The 14,048-nt window shown below is 47.3% G+C and overlaps 1 protein-coding gene across 1 annotated transcript in view; it reads right to left on the bottom strand.

Moving 5' to 3' along the window:
• Positions 1-8,641, bottom strand: part of ITIH5 (inter-alpha-trypsin inhibitor heavy chain 5) — a 42,147-nt gene extending 33,506 nt beyond the window's left edge. The window contains exons 1-3 of the mRNA XM_068189435.1: positions 8,497-8,641; positions 5,029-5,073; positions 157-320 (exon numbers count right to left, since the gene is read on the bottom strand). Of these exons, the coding sequence (XP_068045536.1) occupies positions 157-320; positions 5,029-5,073; positions 8,497-8,616 (329 nt within the window). The 5' untranslated portion in view covers positions 8,617-8,641. The remainder of the gene's footprint in view (positions 1-156; positions 321-5,028; positions 5,074-8,496) is intronic.
• Between the last annotated feature and the right edge of the window lie 5,407 nt (positions 8,642-14,048).

Genomic DNA, 14,048 nt, shown 5'->3' on the forward strand with positions numbered 1-14,048 from the left:
AAGAGAGTTTTCTCATTCAAATCAGAGAGAGGAGGAGAAGGAAGTGGTTGAAAGACACTCAAAGGGGAAATAGAATAGTTTCCTCCCTGTTTCCACTGAGGATTTGAATTTATTATCGTGGCATCCATAGACTTGGTCTGTGCATTACTTACTTACATGGTAAAGTTGGAGATGAAAGCTGCAGCTGGGATCTGCATCTCAAACACGGCTTCCCGTGCCTCGGAGCCGCTGTTCACCATGTTGCAGGACACGGTGGTGAAAGCATACCGGGAAATGATCGTGGATCTCACGTGGAACTCAGACATCCGAGGCCTGGTTTCCTATGGGAATCAAAAAGGTCACCCCTAAACAGGCAGCTGGATAAGCGACCCCTTCAGTGTTTCAATGGATTCAATATTTAATATGGACTAGCAAACTCCCATGCATAGAGTATTAGACCTCCTGACAGCAACAGGCAAAAGTGGGCTTGTCCTCAAAATTTCAGGTGAGCTGCAAACAGTAAATCAGGAACGTGGTACTGCCTTTGTTCATGCACAGGGGCCACAAACTTTGTCCAGTGCTTGGGAAAGTTCTGAGAGCTCTGCTTATGCCAGCCTTTAAGTTGTGAAACACCCTGACAAAATCCATCTGTGTCCTAAAATGAAGCCTTCAACTCTGACTGTGTGAGAGGATCAGGATTATTCCCTTGTGGCCTGGGAAGAAAAGCCCAAAATACATCCCCCATGGGGTCCAGAACTGTGTCACAGACCCTGCTTTGTGCACTGTGCACAGGAGCAGATGGAAGACTTGAAAGACTGACATCACCATTTATAAAGAAGCACCTCCACATTCATCCAGTCAGATCCCTCAGTTATGTAAACAGAGAAACTGCTGTCAATGGAGTCAACTGAGTCCTCCTCTGCTGAGAATCCATCCTGGAACTCTGCACCAATAGATGAAGACACTTTATAAAAAACACTGACACTGTGACATCTCAAGCAAAATATTTTAAGCTTTTTAGCCCACACTGGACTCCTTCCAGCAGAGAAGCAGCAGAGACAGCAGTGAATGACACATGATGTAGCACTGGAAGCTGAAAGCCAATTTCTGCTTCTTGGGAATGTGTTTTCGTGCACAAGTCCTGAGTTGGAGCATTTCTCCAGACTAATGTGTTTTTTGACAGCACCATCTCCATGGAGCTCAAATGTTTTCTTCCTGGAATACTTCAGTATACTTAACTGTAAGCAGCCCTTGAAAAAGAAAAAGCTGTGCATCGACTTACACAGTCAAAGACCAAACCCTCAAAATCAGAAGGGAGATATAGGGTAAAATGCACTGTAAATACAGAGCAACACCACTAAGCCAAATACAGCAAGACTCTTCCTACTGAGGTTGGTAAAAACTCACAGTCACGTAAGAGTTGTGAGGACAAGAACAGGCTCTTCAGCTGCATGTCCAGGCTTTCTTTCAGAACAAAAATAATTCTGGCAAACAGCTTAAGAAAGGGAGCAAGTGTCTGTCTGAGTAGAAAACAAGAACATTTCTGCAGTAGCTGATGGCACCAGAAGTAACTGAGAATCCAGAAGTAACTGAGAATCCAACTAAACAAGCTGCTGGGCTAGTGAATTCCAGGCAAATGGAAGAATGAGGATCCACTGGAAACACAGATCTACCAACAGACTTGGCATAAAGCCCTGCCTGCTTACACTTGCAATGCTTGGAAAGACTGATAATGTGTCTCAGATGAACCTGGTTGTGATAGATGTCTTCAGCTGGGGAATGTGCTCTGTGTCCAGGATCCTGCTCAGCTCATGTGGAGCACAATGGCAAGAGATTAGAACTTCTAGGGTAGGATTCATCTCACTGATTTTAGGCAGACCAGTGCAATGGATCTGTGGATCTAGGCTAGAACACCTCTGCACAGATTTAATGTCCCACCCTCAGACCACTGCTTAATTAACTGCTGTTAATTAGAACTAGATCCTGCTGTTCTCAGGACCTTCCCTGATGCATAGGCATGGCTTCCCAGTCTCATTATCCTGAAGGTGGAGAAGATGGGGAGTTTTGATTGAAATAGGGTTGTAGAATGTTTTCAGATATAATGAGCTGATGCTTCATTCAGTGTCCATGCCACTAATTGCCTGTGGCATAGCAAGGTTCACAGAGGATTTAATAACAGAAAGAATCGGACACTAAAGCACATTCTTTGGTGTCAGACCTTCTGCATTCACCCCATGTGCTGCAGTTCATAAAAAACTGTGAGTTTATATGTAGCTGACAGATGATCAGTAAAAGAGGATCAAGCCCTTTGCCTTTCACTTGAGATACAAGTGGCTCTGCAGTGACCTGTGTGACACTGTGCATGCACTGATGGATTCACAGGAACTCGGGAAGTCTTTCAAACGTGACAAAGAGCATGAACTTGCTGTTGTTATGACAACAACAGGAGAATGGTTGTGTTGGGTGAGAAAAAAGCCATTCTAACCCCGTAGCCTGTCACTGGCAGAGACCAACAGCACATGCTTTGAGGAGAGTGGAAAATCAGTCCAACCTGCACTGATACTACCCTGAAATATTCTCTCAGTTTTCAGTAATTTCTGTCTGAAGTAACTCCAGAGTCAAGGGTGGTATTTTTGTGGTATATTTGTATTCTGTGGATTTTTTTTCTATTACTTTACACAGCTGCTTTTTGAATCCATGTAAACTTTTAGCATCCACAACATCCTGCTGCAAGTTCCACAGCTTAATGGTATTTTATATGCAAAAAAAAGTCACTTAGGGTTTTTTTGCTAAATCCACTCTCTGCTGGCTTCAGCTGATCTCGTTTTAGAATCACAGAATGAACTGGGTTGCAAGGACCTTAAAGCCCATCTAGTTCTAACCCCTGTCATGGGCAGGAACACCTTCCACTAGACCAGGTTACTCCAAGCCTTGTCCAACCTGGCCTTGGACACTTCCAGGGATGGGGAAAATATCTCTATCCCACTGAAAAAGCTCCAGTTCTGATATCCTTACAATCTGAGGAATGGCAAAAAAACACAACAAAAAAAGACATTCAACATCCCTCCCCCTTCCTGGTGGATGTGATTTGCTGTCGGGAAAATCAAACACTGAATAAGGGCATCACATAGAGCTGAGGTTGAAAGAATTGGTTCACCTTCCCATCCCTGGAAGGGATCTGCTATTCCCTATATATAGAAAAGATAAATGGTGGGGGCACAGGCATTTCCAAACAGGTTGCTCAGTCAGGCTGGGCAGGCAGCCCGAGTTCCACTCTGTGATTCCTGTGCTGCATTCCCTGGAGCTCTTGCACAATCCATCAGTGCCTGGTGCTCTGACTTACAGCTGCACAAACGCCCGTTTGTTTTCTGCACTTTTTATTGAGGCTTTGTCTTAGGTTGGAAATGGGGGTGTGTATTCTATTTCCCTTCTGTCAGAGGTGGGGCAGTTTTCTGCTGTTCATGGGGCAGTGTTTTCTTTATCTCTCCCACACCCAATCCTCCCTCCAGGAGATCTCTTCTCTTCATGGCCACTGCGTGGCCCTGCAGGGCTGAGAAAATTCCATCATCCCCTGGGGAGATGCTCCGCCCAGGGGAGGAGCCAAGCATTCCTACCTGGATCCAATCTGACTCCTGCAACACCACAGCAGCCTTTGCCCACTGCATTGCCAGAGGAGCAGCTTTCTTCTCCACTGCATTCCCAGAGGGAGCCCAGGCCCATCTCCAGCAGCCCTGGAGCTTCAGAGGAAAACTCCAGCCTTGTGCAGGATCCCTGCTCCAGCAGAAGCACAGCTGGCACTGCAGGAGGGCTGAGCCACCATGGGACGGGACTGCTGCCACCTCCCTGACCCACAGGGGGTCAGCTCTGTTCTGACTCTGGCAGTGGTTTGTTTTCTGTTTTGTACTATTGCATTTGTATTTTTAATTTTCCTAGTAAAGAACTGTTATTCCTACTCCCATATCTTTGCCTGAGAGCCCCTTAATTTCAAAATTATAATAATTCAGATGGAGGGGGTTTACATTTTCCATTTCAAGGAAGGCTCCTGTCTTCCTTAGCAGACACCTGTCTGTTCAAACCAAGACAACCTTCAGAAGATAAGAGGCAGCTCAAAGGGAAAAAAAAAAAAAAAGCAAAACAAACCATTTGTTTAATGTTATTATTACCATGACTTACTATCCCTATTAAAAATTAAGTGAGGGAATGCCAAGGCAGCAGATTAGCACACTGCCATGAGGCATGTTGGCTGGATGCTTTGTGGAGGTGTCCCAGTTATAATGATGAACTGGCAGCTGAGATTTTCTCACCAAACAAATTATGTTATGCTCATTTACATGAAATATTTAGAAGAACAGAATAAGAGCTGAATATGTGAAATCCATTCAATATTTTTGCCTTTATCAGTTACTTTCATCAAAACAAATTGACTGTCTCTCAGATTAGAAGCAATAAACTGGTAATAAGCCTGAGAGTTTCTCTCTAGGCTGCTGATTCCAAATTGTCAAAGATGAAGGGGATGAGAAGCTGCTAAGGTGATGGCTGCTCAGGTGTGAAATGAGTTCCACCAGTTCTCAACTGGGAAGTCCCCCAGAAAAGCCAGAAAAATAACTGGCCACGATCAGCAATTCTACTGGCCGCCTCTCTACATCTAAGTTTTCTATTTCTGTGCTGAAGAAGGATATTGGCTTCCTTGTTTTCTTTCTTTCTCCAGGAGATTTTGTCAGAGAATGACAGAGATCTTCAAATTCCAAAGCAAACTCCCTTTCTCTTCAAACTCAATGAGATTTCATCAGGCTAATGTTCACTGCGTTGTTAAGGTTGGTAACATTAGATGTTCTTCCTCCAAATCTGGGCTTGAGAAGATGGATTGGGAAATATAGAAGAACCTGTACCTGTTGCATTGATCAAAATGAAGATTTCTTTTTTTTTTCTTTACCCAGAATCTCAGTCTTCCATCAAATAGTTCATTCTTGGGCACCAGGATGCACACAAACACACGCATCCAGGGAAAGTGTAGTTCCCGTGAGGTAAAACAAAGGGTGTGATACGTACCAGCCTCTGCAGGAATTTGGCCTGTCTTGGAACACGGCGAGCAACCTGCAAAGAGTTAAAAGAGAGTGAGTGGGTTCTGTTCAGCTTCCAGCAGACATGTCACTTGTTTAATCCCAGACACGGGGCTGTGTGACTGATCACCCATGGCCAGGTTCAAATGTTCCTCTGGTTAAAAATTAAAACCTGAGTCTCTTCTGTGTTATCAGACCCACTGATCAAAGCTCAGCAGTGGAATGTGGCTGTCTCAGGTGAGGAGGTGCTGGCTGTTTGGCAAATGGTGCTTGGCAAGGGACCCTCTAGATGATGGCAGGAAGGTCAGCCTTTACCCCTGGCCCTGGATGCTAAGAACATCCCTGGAAGTATTGAAGGCCAGGCTGGATGGGGTTTTGAGCAGCCTGGTCTAGTGGAAGATGTCCCTGCTCACAGCAAGGGTATGGAACTGGATGCTCTTTAAAGTCCCCTCCAACCCAAATAATTCTGTGGTTCTATAACTTGTTTAAATTAATCCTACAGCTTCAGCTGTATAAATATTAGCTCAAGAGCAGATCTGTTGCCTAAATACTCTCCACAGGTACTGTGTATTTATTGTGCGGTGACAGAAAAGCACTAGTTATGTGCAAAACAGGAATAAAGATATTTAAATTCAGCCACAGACCTCATTATGAAACAAAGTGCTTCACCTATGACAGTGCAATTGTACTCACTGTCTCACTCTTCTCATCAGCTCCTCTGACTTTTTCTCACATGGTGTGAGACCCAGCTCAACATCTCCAAATCAAGTCCCTCCCCAAAGCAAGTATTTTGTCAATGAGGGAAGCCAAGTGCCATCTTAAAATGTCAGCAGAACCCCAGAGAGCAGAAGAATGCAACAAAATGTTTTTACCTGGTTTGCCCTTTCAGTTGATTTACTCTGAAATAGCAGCAGCCCTTGCCAAAGAGATGACTTTATGTCTATTTATATTGTGCACTGAAAGCTCAGGGATGCCCAACAGGGAAATTAAAGTTTCATGCACGAGAATCTTTACTATTTCCTTCTGCATCATTTTAGCCATCATCTTGTGAAATTAGAACCAAGGGAAAATAGCTCCCTTGGGGGAGAGGAGAGGAGAGGAGAGGAGAGGAGAGGAGAGGAGAGGAGAGGAGAGGAGAGGAGAGGAGAGGAGAGGAGAGGAGAGGAGAGGAGAGGAGAGGAGAGGAGAGGAGAGGAGAGGAGAGGAGAGGAGAGGAGAGGAGAGGAGAGGAGAGGAGAGGAGAGGAGAGGATGTTTGCATCTTAAGATTTGGAAGAAACTTTCTGTCTGGGTCTGTTATCTCAGACAAATAAAGCCCCTCAGGAGCCTACTGTGAGAGGCTGCAGAGTCTCCATCACTGCAGGTTCTTCAGAACAAGACAGATGAATGTCTGTGAAGTTGGCTCTGCTTGGACCAGAGGCAGGGACGAGAGATCAGTAACCCTCAGTATTTTTTTTACTGAAGGTTTACCTTTTGGAATAAATCCACCTGTTGTTCTGATCACAGGGGTTTTTAAAGACTAATCAGTGGAACTGGAAACTTGGTTCCTATTTTTATCTTTCCCCACCAAAACCCATTTTGTTTGCATTCTGAATTGCATAAGAAGGCTCTGTGTGACTTCAAGAACCACCTTCTAAAGCCTTGGGGATACCCAGTGGACATCAGTGAGGAGCTAAGGATCACCAGATAGCAGTATCTCATTTTCTAGGACTTCATGACTACTGCCAAAACACTGCTGCAGGGTTTGTTATCAGTCCATTTGACTGTTCCAATCAAGCAGCTTCACTGGCATCATCTAATGGAACAATTTCCAAATTAGCATCAACTCTTAGCTTTAAAGCTTTCCAGCACATTCATTAAAGCCAGATAATTGCTAGTAGTGACCCCCTAAGTTACTGCTAGCTGTTAGTCCCAGCATGGTGGATGGGATATAAACTGTGCAGTGGATTTGTTTCTTGTGCAGGATCTCAATCTAGGGGAGCACCTGCCTGTTCTCATCCTGGCTCAGGTGTTCAGTGAGGACAGACAGAAGTCCTCTTCTAGACCTGGCTGTCCCAGGGCACCAGGTCACCACACCTATTTACACATCACTGCTTTTCTGGTGGAAGTGACTGCTGCCACTGACCTGCCAGCAGCACAGCTCCTGTGAAAACACCCTCATGTACCTCAAGCAACGTCAACCAGGTTACTCCAGCACTGCGAGCCACTTCTTTCAGCTTTGCAACTGATTTTCTCCCTAAAGCAGGTGAGTGATCCCAGATACCACTCCACTGGCAGTGTTGGAGACACTCTCTCCCACTTGGATTTGTACAATTACAAACTTGGGTTTGTAAAACAGTGTTGGTTTGTGGCTGAATTTCCCCAAAAGGAATATCCATCCATAGTAATCAGGATTGAAAACAAAGGTTTTGGTGTGCCCATAGGGGAGAGATGTGGATGCTTCTGGAGAGAGATTCCTTCTGTTCTAGGTGGGATAGATACAGACACACGTGAGGAGTCTCACTCTTCCCACCTGCTGCATGGCAGAAGATGCCAAATACAGACAAGTACTGACATTTTAGACAAACTGGATTTTCCCACCTGACCTCCAGCAAGGCACAGGTATTCCACAGTTCCTGCATTGTATCTTAGGCCCACATGGGTGCCTCAGGTGCTACCGAGCCTCTCAGATCTGATCAGATTTAGATAAATTACTGATGCCCTAAGTGATCCAAAGTCACATGTGGTAGGTATCTCTTATGGACCCGATAGATGTGAGCACAGATCTGAAGCCCTCTTTTATAGAATCCGAGTGGTTTGGATTGGAAGGAACCTTAAAGATCATCTAGTTCCAGCCCCTCTGCCATGTGCAGGGACACTTTCCACTTGAAATAGATCACAGCCTCCCAAACCACCACCCAAACTCTTGCAAAAAGTTCATTGCTCTTTCAACCCCATTTCCTTAGAAAATCTAAGCCGCACAATAACACAACATAATAGCCCTCACTTGCAGATTTCTTTTTTTTCTTTCATTGTCAAGAAGCGTTTTAGAAGCTGAAATTCATGTGGTTTGTGTCAGCCAGCACGAGTTAAAAATCAAGTACAGTAAGACCACAGGCAGAAAAAACTATTCCCCGAGCTTGAAATACTCGGAATGAGTCAGACTGGAGTGTGGCCAGGACACGGCGTTAGCTCGCCCGTGCCTGTGGAACGCCTCGTTAGCCCAGCCGTGGGGATGGGTGCCACACCGAACCGTCCCGGGGCAGCAGCACCACAGCACGGCAGGCTGATCTCCTGGCTCAGCACCTCCAGCACAGCCCCGTGCTGCTCTAGCACCTCCCACGGAGCTCAGCTGCACGGACAGGTGGAATAAATGCGTTTTTATCACACTGCCCCGCTTGCCAATACTGCTGCTGAAGAGGGGACGAGCCAGCCGCGGCCACCTGATGCTCCCGAACGAGCTGCGCCTCAAATCCTACCTGCTCCACGATGCTGTAGTCCGCCAGCAGCTGCTCCTCCAGGTACCTGGCCATCAGCTCCGAGTCGGGCTGTCCCGCCGAGGGGGAGAAGCCCCAGCAGAGGCACAGCCAGAGGATCATGGTGGAGCGGAGCGCCGGGGCTGCTGCCCCGCGGTGAGCGCACAGCCAGCCCCGCTGCCGCCCGCGCTGCCGGCCCGGCTGCGGGAGCCTGACAGGAGACACAGCGACCCACCCTCTCCTCCTCCTCCTCCTCCTCCTCCTCCTCCTCCCCAGCTCGGGACCGGCCCCTTTTCCGCGCAGGGCGGCCTCCTGTGCTGCAGGGAATCCCTGCAGGGTCCGCATCCCCAGCCGGGGGTCCCGCAGCAGGAGCCGTGCCCTTCCTCAGGACTCCGCGCTCTTCCTCAGCCCCCTCTCGTCCCCTGCAGGACAGCGGCGGTGCTGGGGGGCCCCGAGGTGTTGCCACTTGTCATTTCGGCACCTACAGCCCCTCTCAGCGAGGGGAATGCTGAGGGGACAGTTCCTACAGCTGGCTGGGTGCGAGGAAGGGCCAGGATGGTGCCCCAGTGCCAGTGTCTCCTACCCACGCCCTTGGGGAGCGCAAGCCCAGGAGATGCTTCAAGGTTGGGGCTTTCCTAAAGGATGGGAAAATCCTCTGGTTCCACCCTCTGTGAAGGGAAAGCTTCTCTTACAGCCCATCTGGAGAGCCCTGGCTGGTTTAGGAAAGATGCCCCCAGGGCAGCTCACCTTGGCAGCCGTCCGACCGAGAAGGTGGCCAAGATACGTAATTCCACCTCCCTCTTGCCATCCAGACTGTGCCTCTCAGCCGGACAAAGCTGGAGTGACCTCCTGCCCTTCCTTCAATTTCCCAAAGGCCCCGGGTGAAGGTGGACACTTGTGAGACAGGCTGGATTCTGCTGGCAGCTGCCAGGGACATTCCTGGGGCATGACAATGCCAGCTGGCACCGACCTGGCAGCTCTTACCTCCAGGCGTTTGGGAGCTTGTATCTGCAGCGCTCACCTCGCCCCAAATCAGGCGTATTTGCTACTTTGTTCTTCTATGACAGCAGTAACTTCTCAAATCTAGTAGACACAAACTTCCTCTTCTTGATTTGTTGTGGTTTTTTGTTTGTGTTTGTTCTTCTCCTTCTCTTCTCTTCTCTTCTCTTCTCTTCTCTTCTCTTCTCTTCTCTTCTCTTCTCTTCTCTTCTCTTCTCTTCTCTTCTCTTCCCTGTGCTGCACACACAAACCTGACATGATACAAACCACTGTATCTTCTTTTTCCTTTCCAGCTCTGGGCCACCAGGGACTGGAGCTGTTGTGGTTCATCTCCCATCCATGGCAGTAACAGTCCAGTGAGTGGCTCAGTGTCTCTCTGGCCTTTCTGAAGCTTTGTGTCCTCCAAATCTCACAAGTGTTTTTGAGATGCTCTCCTTTCAGAAGGGAAGAGGACAGCTGGAGATGGAGCAAAGAGAAGCTCATCTTTGGAACTCACTTACTAGCAAATGGATGGTGTCACTGAGGCTGAGGTGACACCATGTTCGCACATGAGGCCCTGCTGGCATTGCCAGCAGGAGAGAAGGAATCAAAAACCTGCCCAGTCCTTTTCCCACTGGGACCACTGTCAGCTACAAAGGCTTCTGTAGTGGCCACACTCTCAATGGGGGCTGCAGAACTGGGCAGCACTGCAGGGAATGATGGAAGGCTGATGTGGATGGAGAAGAGAAGATGCTGGTAGAAAGCTGGAAGGAGACTGGGACAGGATGCTTGAGGCCCCCAGAGACATCCCAAGTGGTTCCTCTACTGATTTGATCCCTGCCAGAAGACAGTTGGAGCATTTTCTTCAGCTCCTCACCATTTCAAAGTGCAGTGGAAGAGGTCTCAACCACCCATTTGGGAATCAGTGAAGACACTGCGATGGTTCAGGCTGAGACCTGGTTTAAGAACACACCAGCAGGATGCCTTTAAGTATCTTTCATCTGTTTCTAGTTAGTTTCAGCTCCCACATGTCTTGCCTAGCTCAGAGAAGTGCATGGGAGCAGTGTGGGAAATAGGACTGCAGCCTCTTGTGCCCTTACTACTGATATTAGGATGCTCTCAACCTGCTCTGTGTTTCACTACCCTGGGGACACAGATGTGTAAAAGTCCTGCAGTGGTGGAAATGCTGAAAACAGGCATCCAAACGATACATACAGCATGATTTCCCTCCTGTTCTTGAAAACCTAATGGGAATCAAAACACCCCTGTAAATGCAAGCCAAAAGCAGCCTGCTAACCCTAGGGGTGACAGTAGTTTCTGGTCAAGAAGGGGAGATGTTTGCCAGTTTGAAATGGCCATTGCACATTCAGGAGGCATTTGGAATACCATCCAAATCTCACCAGTGTCGCCCTGATTTCTTAGGATTTTCTAAAGTCTTCTGAATTTACATTCTTGTAGAGAACTTTCTCACGCAACTTTCTGTAAACAACCTATTGTTTTACATTCTTTCATAGAGGCAGAGAAATTTGATGTACTGGTAGTTTGTCCAGTGTCGTTGGAGAGGTGGCACGTTCACCTTCCAATCCACTGGCACCTTTTGAGAACTATAAATGATTAGAGTCAGAAAAAATAAATTAGTCTCTTCATGGTGACCAAAGCTATGGTGCGTCATTTTTCCCTTGTGTCCTCTGGTGACACACCAGCTGCAGCATTTGGCCACTCTGCATCTCCCACTGCCCACGTGGGGATCTGAGGTGTATCAGAACGGAGAGACACTGCAAAGATGCTGCAATAAAGCTGAGCCTAAGCACACCTGGCGAAAAGAGGGTATTCAAGCCAGAACAGGATCCTCCAGCAGGTACAGGATAACCAACGGGCATGACAGAGTGAGCTGAGAAAAGCACTGCCCTTCCTAAAGGGATTAGGAGCAGCCAGTTCTGCTTATGCTGCCCTCAGCAAGGGCACGTAAGGACACAGCACGTGGGTAAGAGCAGGGTGTGTTTTAATGTGGTTTGGATGCAGTTAGGTTTGCTGAGTGAACACTGAGCCTGGGGTCTTGATTGTTCACATTATCCCCTCTTCCTCCTCCTTGGAATACATTCTCCTGGTTTGGGGTGTGAACATGGCAGGCACTGTTCTGGGGATGCTGCTGGAGTCCAAGACAAGCAGTTACTCAGGTGTGTTCACATCAGACATGTTCAATGCTGACTTTTGCAGACTTAGCAAGATGAGCAGCTGTTCTTTGGATGGGGGCTCAGCAAATTAAATTTCCTGATGTGCCTGCAGCCAGCATGAGCAGAGACAGCAGAGAGAGGGGCATGATCCAACAGCTGAGCTTTCACACACATTTCACCTGGAACAGATTGGTTTATATCAAGGAAGTTTCTCTATGTTGACACACAAACACGAGCACCTTGGTGACCTCATGCAGGGTTAAATGCCCAACCAGAAGTGTCTGAAACAGCAGCTAAATGCACCCAAAGCACCAACAAACTGTACACTTTAGTGGCATTCAAAGCCAGCAAATGGATCAAGAAATTGGCAGGAGTCCCAAAGGGTTACACAGGTGTAGTCACAGAGAAATGTCCAGAGGTAAAATTAGTTACCATGACGTTCAATGAATTGAATTCCGTATTTTCCTTCAGGTCTTAATCTAAGCAATCTCCTCTGAAACATCTGGATGTGATCTGCTGGTCTCCAATTCTGACAGTATTGAGAGGTGCCTGCGTTCCTGAAAGAATCACAGAATGGTTTGGGTTGGAAGGGAGCATAAAAATCATCTGGTTCCAACCCCCCTTCCATAAGCAGGAATGCCACCAGCTTGCTCCAGCCTGGACTTGCACACTTCCAGGGATGGGGCACCCACATCTTCTCTGGGCAACCTGTTCAGTGCCTCACCATTGTCTGCAAAAAGAATTTCTTTCTAATATCTAATTGAAACATCTCCTCTTTTAGTTTAAAACTGTTCCCCCTTGTCCTGTCACTAAATATCCAGGTAAAAAGTCAGTTTTATAAGCTCCCTGTAAGTACTGAAAGGCTGCAATAAAGTGTCTCCAGAGCCTTTTCTTCTCCAGGCCGAACACCCCCAGCTCTCCCAGCCTGTCTCCATAGCAGAGGTTCTCCAGCCCCCAGAGCACCTTTGTGGCCTTCTCTGGACCTGCACCAACACATTTTTGTCATGTTGAAGGCTCCAATCCTGGATGAAGCCCTCCAGGCAGGGTTCCCTGAGGACAGAGATGAGTAGAAAGGTATTTTCTGGGGTCCCAGTGTCTGCTGATCTTCCTGCTGCCATTAGCTGTGTGCATCATGGCCCAGCAGAGCATTTCAAAGCTTCCAAATCTGCTATTATTCTGGTGAAAATTGCCCAAAGCCTCTGCAAAAGGGCCTTGATTCTGGGGGTGTCTGACTGTGTCTGGGGCACTGCTGTACATTCATATCTATAATTTCCCAGAATGGCTGGTGTGTGATGGGATTAATGTCAGGGTAGTCACACCAAGTCTGTTCCTTGCAGGTACACCCTGTTCTTACCTGGATCACTGGAAATTCCCAGATATGAAATGCAATATGAGAAGAGAATGCTGACTATCTCATCAGACACAGAAATCGTGACATTTCTCCCCAGGTGCAAGCCAAGCTAACAAAATTTAATTATTCTGAGGGACAGGCTCTGCACAACACTAATTCAGGTAGTTCAGGGCAGACAGTGCATTAAAATTTCCTTCCAGAGGAATCCCAACCATGAGAGGACAACTCATGGAACAGCCCAATGGACACATAGGACAAATCATCCTACTGAGATCCTGTCCTCCTCATGAAATTTCTCATGAGGAGGTTCACCTAACCTGATGGCAGGGCTCTGAGCATCCTCAGCACTTGTTTCTCCCGTGCATTGTCTGAGAGGTTTCGGATTTTTCGGCTATTTCGGGCAGTATATTTGAGCAGTTTGTGCCATCTAGTGGTCAAACTAATTCCCCAAGCTTGATATTTTTACCCCCAAAAAAAATTAAACCACATTTAGGGGTTGTGAGATGACTGAAATAAGGGGTTGGAAACTTGTTTTTGAAAATGAACTTTGTTCTAAAGGGATTTTTAATCTCTTCAGAGCAGCAGTGATTTGCTTCCTGGTACAAATGCTCAGATGATTCCAGAACAGCTTTAAGTTTCTGATGAAACAAGACTGGTCACCCTAAACTAGGGGCACACATGTGAACAAAAATCAGTTTATATACAAAATTCAAGCTAAAGTAGGTACCATCAACACAGCAAAGTCTGGCTGCCCTGTCCTGCTGCTCTTGCAGCTCTGGAGAAGCCCTGTCAGCTGCACTCATTGGGGGTTTTTCTAAGCTAACTTTGAGGTAGTTAACTTAAATACTGCCACAATGCACCACAAATAGTGGGGTCAGCAGGACAGGGCAGTGACTGCCCCCCTGAATTTGTCAGTGGTGAGGCCACAACTTGTATCCTGGGTTCAGTTTTGGGCCACTCATTACAAGAAGGAAATTGGAGTGCTGGAGTGTGTCCAGAGAAGGGAACTGAGCTGGGGAAGGGTCTGGAGCACCATAAGGGAGTTGGAGGAG

This window comes from Anomalospiza imberbis, chromosome 5, assembly GCF_031753505.1.
Source record: "Anomalospiza imberbis isolate Cuckoo-Finch-1a 21T00152 chromosome 5, ASM3175350v1, whole genome shotgun sequence".
Classification (NCBI taxonomy): Eukaryota; Metazoa; Chordata; class Aves; order Passeriformes; family Viduidae; genus Anomalospiza; species Anomalospiza imberbis.